The sequence below is a fragment of the Dermacentor variabilis genome, chromosome 6 (genome assembly GCF_050947875.1).
Source record: "Dermacentor variabilis isolate Ectoservices chromosome 6, ASM5094787v1, whole genome shotgun sequence".
Lineage (NCBI taxonomy): Eukaryota > Metazoa > Arthropoda > Arachnida > Ixodida > Ixodidae > Dermacentor > Dermacentor variabilis.
The window spans coordinates 154,165,902-154,178,640 of NC_134573.1; the positions used below are offsets into that span (position 1 = coordinate 154,165,902).

At 43.6% G+C, this 12,739-nt stretch overlaps 1 protein-coding gene across 3 annotated transcripts in view; it reads left to right on the plus strand.

Moving 5' to 3' along the window:
• Positions 1-12,739, plus strand: part of ABCB7 (ATP binding cassette subfamily B member 7) — a 34,722-nt gene that overhangs the window by 12,301 nt on the left and 9,682 nt on the right. For all 3 annotated transcript variants that reach the window (XM_075696332.1, XM_075696333.1, XM_075696334.1), the window contains 4 exons: positions 3,398-3,555; positions 4,910-5,073; positions 6,829-6,958; positions 10,819-11,094. In XM_075696332.1, coding sequence (XP_075552447.1) covers positions 3,398-3,555; positions 4,910-5,073; positions 6,829-6,958; positions 10,819-11,094 — 728 coding nt within the window. The remainder of the gene's footprint in view (positions 1-3,397; positions 3,556-4,909; positions 5,074-6,828; positions 6,959-10,818; positions 11,095-12,739) is intronic.

Below are 12,739 nucleotides of genomic sequence, written 5' to 3' on the forward strand. Positions count from 1 at the left end.
GCGCCACGCTTGTTGCTGTGTAACTGCACCGGCAAAAATTTGACACTATGCAATGTCCGGCGCAGTCAGCATGAGCAGCACTGCTCAACATGCTTTGATACTTCTGGTGCTGGAATAGAAGATGTCCTATCTCACGCCAGAGTCACTAGACTAGAGTGCATCATGCGCTAGCTCGGCTGGCCTGCAGTTCGGGTGCACTGAAGCGAGCTTGCCGAGTTTGTGCCTTTGCCAAACACGAAAGTGCTTGCTTGCCACGCACGTATGCACATGCGTTGTGGCAATAGCCTATCACCACGCTGCTGCGGGCCACGCTCAACATGCCGAACTATACAGGGGGCAAATTTTAGGCGATTCTGATGTCACTAGCATGTCGTACCCAACTTCACCAGCTGCTGTCTGGCACACTGGAAATGCCAGGCTATATCTGCGCATTAAGCAATCGATGCCATGCTCCGGACTCACATTGAAAGGATTCCAAATTTTATGAGCATCAACCATGGTGGCAACACAACTCGAAGCATAGAGTTAATATACTGACTCTGCTAGAGATGCTATACTTATATTAACTTTATGCCTCAAGTTTATGCAATTCAGGAAACACTCCAGGCAACACTCTAGCCGGCTTGCCACTCTACCTGGAGCCGCCTCACCCACAGAGACCAATCGGAGCACGCGGTTGTCCTCAGCGAGCCGTAGCGAGCTCACCGAGCGGGCTCATCGCAGCACCCCATGACGGTCCCAGTATCCGGCTAGGCAACTGTAGTGGCTAACTGTAGTGCGTACAGCAGCGCTGGACTGTGTGCATGCGCTCATGAGCTCTAGTCTTGGTGTGCTATGTAGCGTGGACCGACTTTGTCCTGTACCAACTTGACCGCTAGATAGTAGACACACCCAAATTGCGCATTTTGAAGCAATGAATTCCAGAAGTGGTTAGGAGTGAGTACATGTTGGCAAGCGTACATGTGGTCTTACCCTAAGTATCGATTCGTATGATTAGAGGCCAGTTGAGTGCTCGAAACTAGTAATAGAAATTAGGAAAACACGACAGCTATGATGCCGATAAGCAGTGTGGCCAAAGTTTAATGCCTATGCGAGCGGCTGTGCCCGAGCGTGACCAGATGATAGTCAGCTTCTTTGGGAAGCATACAATTCTTATCGAAATTTGAATCAGATTATCGCTTACTTCAGCCACTTTAGTAAACTGCGGTAATAAATACGGTAGCAGCAGGAAGAAGCACACTGATCTAAACATGTTCATTGATTGACGTTAACTATTGGCCACTGGCAGCACTCTATGGGAATCTGCCTGCTGATGTCAAGAGGCAGTCGCCAGCATTACTGAAGGGGTGGGGACAATGCCTCTGTTGAAAAGAGAGTGCTTGAGAAAAAGATAATTTTGCACTCCACTTGCAAGCCCCACGCACCAAGCACGGGCGCAAAATTTGCCCGAGATGGTCACAGCAGTGTGTGCTATTTGCAGATTGTGTTTTTTCACCAAGCCCAAGGGGTAATTCAAGGCCCTAACCACTGGCATCGTGGACAAGTGTGCAAATGTTTCCTTTCCTCCAAAATGCATTTTGGACCACTTATTAAGCCTGTTTCACATGCTTCAATTAGTAGTGCAGCACCACTGTACTCTAACAGGTTCACTTTGCTTCAATTTTGAGTGTCCGCCACTGTAGTGCCCACCACTCTTTTGAGTAGCAGGTGCTGGCACATAAACGCATATTTACATCGCACACTACTGCCGCACTCAAAATTTTTTTCAAGTTCGAACTCTGCTGTAGCCACCACAAGTGTCACACAGGACCAGTTCTTGTAGCATTGTGGACAGAATTATAGACAATTCGCAAAATGTCAAGTGGGCTTCCATAGGCCATGCACAGACCTTTGCACGCTAATGACCCTATACCAAGTAATTATAGGTATAGAAATTGGTTGACTTGATTATGTACAGTCTATGCTCGTTTCAACGGACCCGTGTACAACAGACCTTTAGATCTAACTATATTTCAACATTAGTTTGTTGTACCTATTTTATTGATGCAATGAAGTTTACTTTTAACAAACTGTGCTACAACAAACAATTTGCTAAAGTGGACAAAATTAGCAGCAGTTTTTTCAAACTGGAGCATATTAAATGTACTTTTGCCATGTCGACAAGGGCTGACAACTGACTAGCGAAGGTCAGCCAATGATCACAGCTCAATATTGCGCGTGCGAGAGAGGTAGGTGATGCAGAAACGCACTGTCTTCTTTTGCGCGCGAGGGTACCAGGGGAGGCAAGAGAAAGGGGGGTTCCACTCCAGTGGCTGCTGCTTATGCCGCGGCTGTGCGGCCACCGTATCTTGAAAGTGATCTGCGATGTGGACAGAGGGCTTTACCACGCGGGCTCTGTGTCTTCAAAGCAATCTGCGATGTGGACAAAGTGCGGCCAGTGCTGGTAGCTTCGTATGCGCTGTGCTTTTGACGTTTAGTTCACATTGAAACGAGAGGCAGCACGAAGGTCAATTCGCTCGCTGATGCTGCTGCGCTTTCTCACTCCAACGTTTCGGCAGCCAATTTCTGCGGTCATCGAGCGAGGTAAAACTACTATCCTTGCTTCACATTGCTGTCTACTAATTTGCTATTGCAATCGATGCTTCGCCTTTCAGGCGAAACTGCAGCCTTATGTATTTTTATTGCTTGTTTTTTTTAATTTGGACATTCATCGCTCTCTTTGCAATAACATTGTTAGACATCGCAACCAAAATTTTGGAAGCGGGGCGTTTTGGATATTACAGACTTCAGATAAAACGGATGTTTTTCGTCGGATTATCAGGGTCTGTTGTAACGAGAGTCGACTGTAATGGAATTCCTTCTGGGCACACTGTAACTATTTAGAAGTTCATAATTAGCTGGTGTAGTCAAGTGCACAGACAGCTTGTGAGTACTGCATTACATGTGAATGCGCACATCCCAAAATTGATCCACTACGCACAAAATCAGCTATGTATTCATGTGTGTGACGCAGTACAACATGCTCTTGCTTTGGATTGTGTCTGTCATCTGTTGGTGTTACAAAGCCGCCACTTGCAATATTGATGTATGTTATGTGCTCCTCATCACTGAAATGCCATACATGGCATGTGTGTTACATGCCCCACTGTCTTATTGATCAAAGCTCACCAAATTAACATCAAATTAATGAATATGTATTGCACAGTATGTTTTATGGGGCCATTTCACTTGTACACATTATCTGAATATTCAGATAAATTAGTGCCAGATTAACGGCATTTTATTGTAATTAGTATATTAGATGTTAGACGTATAACTAGTAGGCTCTATAAAGCCACAAGGTGACTTTGTGGGAGAATATAAACTCAACCCTGTTGCCCTGTCAATATCGTTCCAGGCACTATGACAGTAGGTGATCTGGTGATGGTTAACGGGCTGCTGTTCCAGTTGTCGCTGCCACTTAACTTTCTTGGTTCAGTCTATCGGGAAGTGAAGCAGTCATTGATTGACATGCAGACAATGTTTGTTCTCATGAAGCTAAAGACGCCAATTCAGGTAAAGCAGGCCCTCTGAATGATTTTCCCTTTGCTTCTACTTACGAAGAAAACACATTGTGCGAGCATGTAGAAAAAGTTTTGTACTGAATACTTGTATTTTATTCTCTTTTCAAGTAATTTATTAACAGCCGACTTCAATTCACCCTAATGTTTACCATGATCCCAACTAAGACTGCTTAAGCTCTGAAAGGACTTTTAGAATGTATATTGCAGCATTTCATGTATACAGTTTCAGTTGCTCTTTACTTTAATTTTGAAGAAAGATAGCTTACAAATATCTACCGGTACAGTGGAACCCCGTTCATACGTTTTTCACCGGACCGGGGAAAAAAAACGTAACAGCCGGGAAAACGCAACAGTGAGGAAATCTCCTAAAATGAATGAAAAAAAGTGCAGCTTCAACTATAGGCAATTTATTTCCACAGAGTGCGCTTAGGACCTAAAAAAAAGTCCAGAATTGTGGCTTGCCGTTTCTTTCGCTCGCTAGAAATCACCACACGTTTCTCAATAGCCTGGAAGGCCGCATTGCTGTCAGCGTCGCTGTGAGGTGCGACGTACCTGCGGAGGAGGTCCAGAGCCGCAACGGCTTTTCGAAAGCTACAATTTGGCAACTCCCCGGCATCATGCGGCTCGTGCATCGCAGTCTGCGACTTCACTCGCGACCGAGATCCCAACGATCTCGGCGATGCTCTGACACTCTGACGTCCCGACAACAACATCCACGGCGACGTAGTCGTCGTATGTGACCGCCATTTTGGCTTTTGGCGAGTTTTGGCCGGGCTTGGCTATGGAGCTGGCTGCAAGAAGCCGCACGCCAATTCGATGGCGGCCTCTCGAACTGGCGTGCGGCTTCTTGCAGCCAGTTCCATAGCCAAGCCCGGCCAAAACTCGTCAAAAGCCAAAATGGCGGTTGGAGCGCGTTGCCTACTTTAGCCCAGGCGGGTTCGGGGGGCTAAGTTGCGACGTATCATGCGGGAATGTTTTCACAGCTACGACGTAACAGCGGGGTTCCTTATACATTGGATCCTATGGAAGCTATGCCGGGACCGGATGAAATCGACGTAGCAGCCGGGAAAACGCAGCAGTGAGGAACGTAACAGGGGGGTTCTACTGTATATCTCTTGCATAATACTAAAGCTTGCTGAGGCATAAAACATATTAAAAAATTACACTTTCATAGTGTTGACCTGTGAGTATAGATGTAGGTTGCTCTCTGTTTCAATATTGCATGTTTTAAGCAAATTTATACAAGGTGCAATGTGACAGTTAAGTTCAGATCAATTTCAACGAACTTCTTAGAACCACCGAGGGAGAATGAACATTGCTAATTCATTTTCATCCACTGCCTACAGTCTAAACCTGGAGCTCCCCTCCTGGTTGTCACTCCAAACACGGCCACAGTGAACTTCGAGAACGTCTCTTTCGGCTATGTCGAGGGGAAGCCCATTTTGAACAATCTCAACCTCTCCATCCCAGCTGGCAAGAAGGTGGCACTAGTTGGTGGCAGCGGCACAGGGTAGGAAGCGCATTATTAAAAGTGCTGGCGTAGGATTTCTCAGGGCTTTCCTAAATCAGTGCTTCCACCCTGTCTATCCTCTCGCTAGTCTTGTATTGTTGCATGCTTGTCTGCGAGAATAGCTTACCAAAGTGCCCAAACACTAAATCTTCAGGGAAAATGAAAGCATCAACTGCGTGGGATGTATTTCTGTTTTTCCAGCTGGGCACCGCTTGGAATTAGTGCGTACAATGAAGTCTGCTCTACAGTCACACTTTAACATGAGGAGCAAGACAGCGTAGCTATGGTACAGCAATTGATGTTTTTCCTACTGGGCACTGCTCGGCAGTAGTGCATCCAATGAAGTCTGCTCTACAGTCACACCTGAGGAGCAACACAGCGTAGTTATCGTACAAAAATTAAGCTTTTGTGGGGACTCCTTAAATTAATTTTCTTTCTTTCTGACTTCGACTGTGGCTGATGTATTTTTTTTTTTTCAATATGTGTAGAGACCACTGTGTACTATACATACTTGAATAGTGTCCTTGTATTGTGGCATAATGGCAGTTTGATCTACCAAAGCTTTTAAGCGCTTCCTTATTTTTTGTTATTGGAAGTCTACATTACTCTTCTATTGTATTACTTTTGTTCCCCTCCCCCTTCTTTTGTTTTTTTGTTCGCTCCAGAGCATTTAATATGTACTGCTGTGTAGTTTGTTCACTTTTCCATATGTAAACCCCCTCCCCCACACACACGCTGTAATGCCTAAATGGCGCTGTGTATAAAAGATTAAATAAACGAATGGGATTTTCTTGGCAGGAACTGGGCAATTCTACATTGAAAATATTAAAGAAAAGTGTATTCTGTAGAAAAGGACTAAACACTGTGTTTTGGGAGGCTTTCAGAATCTAAAATATCTAACACTAAGCAGGAATCATAGGTGCCAGTATCTCGCCAGAAAGTACCGTACACCTTAATTTGTGCTCACATGTCCCAAGCTATGTTCACAACACAACAAGCATTGATTGATAATGTGAGCAACACACCAATTGCCAAAGGCAGCTGTTCATAATTTAGCTTTCATCATAAACTGAAATGGAGCAAGCTATGGATGGTGAGTGTTTACTTGTGGCCAACTCATTTTTTTCAGTATGCAAAAGGCAAATTGAAACATCACCAAATAATCCAAATGTTCTTCCTTCAAACATTGTTTTCAATGGCAGAAAATTGGAAGCTCAAAGAAGATGCTTGTATAATTGTAAAGTGTTTTTGGTAATAAAACTAATTCTCCCCCATATTCTAAAATGTTTCTCCGCTCAACGCTCCACCTCGACTGAAAAAAGTAGATAGCAGCACCACCTATCGACAGAAGTGGTCACTGCATTTCATGATCATCCACAGCAATCCTTGAAAGCTTAGCGTCCTCTTTAGTCAAAAGGTTGTACTGCGCTCAGCCTGGTGGAGTGGAGGAACAGCTTCAAGAATGCGGAGGCTTGTGTGGTACAGCTGAACAAAGATCTGTTCATAGTATAATGCATGAAATAAATCATTCATTTAGGAAATTGTAAAGCCAGTTTTGCAACAAGACAATAGCAGCTTTAACAGCAGCATACAGTGAATTCTCTGTTCAAAGTCTGTGTTTGCTGAGACGCTTTGCTTTATATGATGTGTCACACAGTTATTTCACAATGTTTGCCACAAAGTGCTTTAATTGTTCTTCCAGTTCACTGCAGCAGGCAACTGACGTCTCATTGTGGTCTTCATTTTCTCTCCTAGCAAGTCAACTATCATCCGACTGTTGTACCGGTTCTTCGACCCATCTGACGGACGGATCCTGATCAATGGCCAGGACATCAAGACAGTAGACCTCGACAGCCTAAGGAAAGCAATAGCTGTCGTGCCTCAAGTAAGCTGACAGTTTCTTGCAGTTATTTTACTGTTGTTGTTAAACACAGTAGTCGTCCTTGCTGTGCACCTAGCTGCTGCTCTACTTTACAGCTATGCAAAATTTCTCTCCCAAGGTGTTCCAATTTATACTTTCCCGTTCACATTTCTCATGCCTACATTAGTACATTTTGCAGGAAAAGGATGCGCATGCCTCCGTGTAAAAATGGCAAGTGGCAACATGAAAATTGTCCAGCAGGTTTCCCTGATAACTTGACTGTATGCAATGGCACTGGTTTCAACCTAGAATGCTTGAGCACAGAGTTCTGTAGACTTCTTTATGCAATCCCTGTAGATAATCTATAGTGCTCTTCCATATCATCATTTGCACTGTTGTTGTACATTCATGCACAGTCAGTTGAGGTGCTATATATGTGGTGCATGTAAAATGCATGCTTTGTGTATGTCCGCTGTACTCGTAAGAGAGACAGCCAGTGACTGCATTTTTTATTTGTTTTGACAAGCCACTTGCTGAATGTCTTCTTTTGGTTTTGTGGCTGAAATATCCTTCTTGTCTGGTCATGAGGCCATTGAGGCATGTCTGAGAAACGGTGAACTTGGTATGCGATCATAACATGTTCTTCCAGTTCCTTTTTTCACCTACTTTTCTCTCCTAATTATCATCATTGTCACTTTTTTTTTTCTTTCCTCTTGCTCTCCTCGCCTCTTAACCTATTGCTGAGTGAGATCACATTTGCTGAATAGCTTGCTAGAAAACACTGGTTTAGGCCAACCTCTGATGGCTTTTTTTGCCCCTTATAATCAGACCCTTCTTTGTCTTTGCGTTCATTCATACTCATATCAGTTATGGCATCATATCATGAGGAAACACTTATCAGTATCATCATCATTCTTCATCCCTTCAAGCACTTACAAAATCCAGCTCTTCATATTATTTTTCACTGTCCTCGCGACGGCAGTGCCTCTGCTCTTCTTTGTTGTAACAGCATTTCATCTATTGATAACTTGTTTCCATTTAATCTAATTTTGTTGTTGCATAAGCAAATAACAAATCAGCTTTCTGTCAATTACATTGATTCTTAGCTTCTAGTAAATATCAACTATACGAGATTTGCTGCTAACAATAATGCTTTGCTACCTAAAGTTTCAGCTAATTACGGTAAATCATGATCTTTCCCCGTGATCACCATTATGGAATCATTTACCGACATCACTAGAATCCAAAGTTTCTTTAATCTCATTCAAGAATTCATTAAAAGACTCTTTGTTAAATTTTTGATGTTCTATCTTGTTGAGTTGTGCAGATTTATGTTCTTATATACGGTATTTATTTCTCAATTTTTTCATTTCATGCTTTCACGCATTCTTATTTTTTCTATCCCATTATGCTTACTGTTATTTCTTACGTGATATATCTATTCTATTGTTCACACTGCTGCTAATCCTTGTATTATTTAAACGTAATCATCAACGAGGGTCCCATTTCAGTCTCTTAATTTGGGACTCTCGTCTGTATATCTTATGTGCTGTAATTAGCATATGATGTAATAATAATAAACTGATTTGATTTGATTTAATTTGAATAAATCTCTCCTTTTGGAAATGCCAAGGAACTAGGCTTATGTGAACGTTCAACATTCTAAAATACATCCAATATTCATTTTGGTTCAAATTTCAGTATTAAGAATTTTCAAGGTTCTATATAAAACAAATGAATATCAATTTAGAAACATGTACAGTTTACAATTTCGGTTTTACTGGGCAAGTCACATTGACATGGCTCTTAGCCAGACAACCTGAAGACGAAGATTCATTTACAGTCACCAACTGATTTTTCAGACCTGCTTAATTATTTGAACATCTCTGAGGCTTACAAAATAAACTCATTCAAAAGATGAAAGTGCTTTGGTGCCTTCTAGGCAAAGGACCTTCTTATTTTTTATTTTTTAAGAAGTGTCTACTTTTGGTTGTTGTATCAAAGCTGTGTGCGAATCCCACAACATTTTGAAGTACAGCATAACCTTGTTGATACGATCCCGTTACGTATGATTTTCTGGCCCCAACATTCGCGATTGAAAAAAAAAAATGACTACTATATACAATTACACATCTCTTTTGCCGATTCATACATTCCCAGAAAATGGTACAGTACATATTTCGGAACCAACATTCAGTATATAGCCGAACTGCAATATTATGAAACATTTTCTAGCCTCTAGATTCCATGTAAACAGGAAAGGAGCCCAGCGCGCACTATCGCAAACAGTAGTTGCCCATCGCAGCAGCTTTACTGCCATACTTGCATGCTCGTTTAGGGGGCAAATGCGAGTTTGCTTAAGTTTCCTATTCTAGAAAATCTCCTCGCAGGTCATCGCATGCCGCATTGACAGCTGTTGCCGACAGTCCTATTGGAATAATCATCTTCAACTATCTGTTTCGCGGCACGTGAGGCATAGTGCCATTGGAAGCCTGCTGCACACTTTTACAGTCTATGCTCGTTACAATGGACCTGCATACAACAGACTTTGATATAACAGACCTCATTTCAGCCTTAGTTTGCTTTACCTATTTCATCAATGCAATGAAGTTCGCCTTTTAACTGACCGCGCTACAACACACTATCGGCTACAGCGGACGAAATTAACAACAATTTTCAAAATCGGGCGTATAAAACGTCCTTTTGCTATGTCGGGATGGGCTGACAACTGACTTACAAGAATCAGCCGGCGATCGCGGCTCAAGATCGCACGCGAGAGGGATGAATGCCGGGTGGAAACACGCCATCTTTTATCGCGCGCGAGGCACAGGGAGGGGGAGACGAGAGAGAGGGGTTCTACTCCGGTGGCTGCCGCTTATGGCACGATCGTCATATCTTGAAAGCAATCTGCAATGTGAACAAAGTGCGCGCCTGTGCGGGCCTCATCTTCAAAGCGATCTGTAATGTGGGCAAAGGGAGCCTAGTACTGGTAGCTTCATATGCGGTATGCTTGCCGTGCTTATCTTGCTTAATTTGCTATCGCAATCGATGCTTCACCTTTCGAGCAAAACTGACCCTTTCTTCTTTTTTTTTTTTTGGACGTTCGTCACTCATGCTTTGCGATAGAGTTGTTAGACATTGCAATGAAAGTTTCGGACGTGAGGCATTTTGGATGTTACGGACTTCAGATAAAAAGGACATTTTTTTGTCGAATTGTTAGGGTCCTTTGTAACGAGACTCGACTGTAATAGGTGATAGCCCATATGCACTGCCATTCCCTATTGCATGCGGTGAGAAGCGAGTGCCACGTTTTGCTCTGGTGGCATCATAACCACCGTATTCTGAAGTGTTGCCCACCAGGTCGATTTCATTCCAATTTGATTTCTCATAGCCGTCTAAAAGCACTGTGCAATAGGAAAAGGACAACATGCATTTTGGATCGCTTGAGGCTCATCAGCTGGACGTGCATCAGCATCTCATGCCCCAGTAATTTATGCCATATGGGCACATCAAAATCTTCCACCAAAACTCCCCGCTAGAAACTGCTAACCCAAGCAGAATTCACAAGAATGACAACGCTCATCTCCATCCACATGGGCTTCTCGTGCAGCAACAATTAATGCATCTCTTCACATTACGTAAGTGTCAACTACAGTTGAGTCTGTCAAATATTTTAGTGACTTCAGATCCTATGTTTCTCGGGTAGTACATTTTTTCTTGCGTTTTTTTCCATTACATATGAATGAGGTTCTACTGTATTCACTTCAAAATTATTTAATCACTATAACAAATTGATAAAGGGAAAATCAGACAAATTGCTTCAACTTCGCTTTGAACAAAGAAAAATTGACATTCTCTTTTTCTTTCTCCGTCACCGATTGCAGGACGCAGTGCTGTTCTACAACACCATTGAGTACAACTTGCATTACGGTGACTTCTCGCGTTCCCTCGAAGATGTGCGGCAGGCCGCCGACATGGCAGAGCTGCACGACTCCATCATGGCCTGGCCCTTGCAGTACGCCACCCAGGTGGGGGAGCGGGGGCTCAAGCTCTCCGGCGGAGAGAAGCAGCGTGTTGCCATTGCACGGGCCATCCTCAAGAACAGCCCCATCCTGGTATTCGACGAGGCCACCTCCTCCCTCGACTCTATCACTGAGCACGTGAGCCACACTCTGCTGCTTCTATTCCTTTATTTTCTTTTTGCTTTGTGAGAAGATTGAGCATTGTTGGCTCATGCAAGATTGGCTTGAATTACTCAAATTCAAATTAAAAAGGTGCCTTCGATATACACATTGATTCGAACACTGCATATTCAAAGTAATACAATGTACTTTTGGTGAAATCACAAGCTTAAAGGGACCCTGAAACGGCTTTGACGATTTTGTACAAACATACTGTGTCATTAGAGTATGTCCTTCTGATCATTAATCGATGCATCTAAATGCTCCGCGTGAAGCATATAATTTATTATAAGGATTTAAAAATGTACTTCACTGCCGATCGCAGCACACTGCTCAGCAGAATTTTCAGCCACTCCTACCCATATGACTTTGATCACCCAATTGACGTCAGTAGGGCGAGCTATCCGATTGGCTGCCCAGGGCGCGTCATCGATAATTTTTCCACCTTTATGGTGAACAAATAATGTTCGTAATAGTTGGAATGTCAGTAAATTTGTTTTTATAAAAGGAAAGTAACAAAGAAAATGCACAAGAACAATTTCACACTACACTTAAGCACTTCCGGCAGACAGCAAGTGTCATCTGCTTGTGTAAAAATGTGGTCCATTTTGACGAGAGCTCCACGGTCAGAGTCAGTCCCAGTCTTTTCGTAAGCTCTGATTCAACTTTCTTGTGTTGTGGACTGCAAATGCAACGACTGGCAATATGTTAAGCTGCAACATTGTGTCCCTCTGCAAAGCAGCAGACGAGTGGACTGGCTGCAGCGCATCAGACTGCCACTATCTGATCGGCACCAGGATTTGCGCATTTGCGGTCGTCACTTTACGCCGGAAGATTACTAAGTTATAATACTAACACAATAGCGTTTCGCGAGTCCGGTATTAGGGTAAACGTAAACGCAAGCGCAAGGAGGCAGGGCCTGGCCGTTTTACCCTCTCGTTTCACGGAATGAGCAGAAGCGCAAATGTGAATAGTTTGCACAGTGCAGCCACCTGGTGGCGCAGAGCTCGACCACATGCAGTAGCAGTAATGAAATATATTCTTCTTTGCTGCTGGTGTAAATTTTTAGCAGGAGTGTAATGGTTAACTCATTGTTTTTGTAAATGTTACATTTGGTTAGAGCAATATTAGCGCTTTCTTTGGCTGGTTGAGCTCTGTGCCAACAGGTGGCTGGACCGTGCAGACCGGTCAGGCCGCTCACGTACGTCTACGCTAATGTTTTTTCATCTGTTTGAGTTTATGCCTCCAGCCGTCCGTTGAAATAGCCAGCTCGCCTGTGGTTCCAGAATACCAGACACGTTCGGTGCTGCGACAGAATGCTCACAATGCATGCTGCTTCGATAGCTCTCACTTGGGGTCGACTGCCAAGCAGCTGGCGGAGAGTTTGGAGAGGCTTCGCGCGCACGCTCCTAGAGAACCGGAAGTCAACGACATGACGTGCCATCATGACACAGAGCCAGTGAAGGCGGTGCTTAGGCCCGATCACTCGGCGAACGAGTTGAGGAGAAAATGCATGACTATGGAGGAGGATAACTTGCAATCGTCTGTAGCTCTCTTAGTATGAGACGTTTCACACAAATTGGAGTGCGAATGATTAACTTTAGCTGTACCCTACGCGTCTACA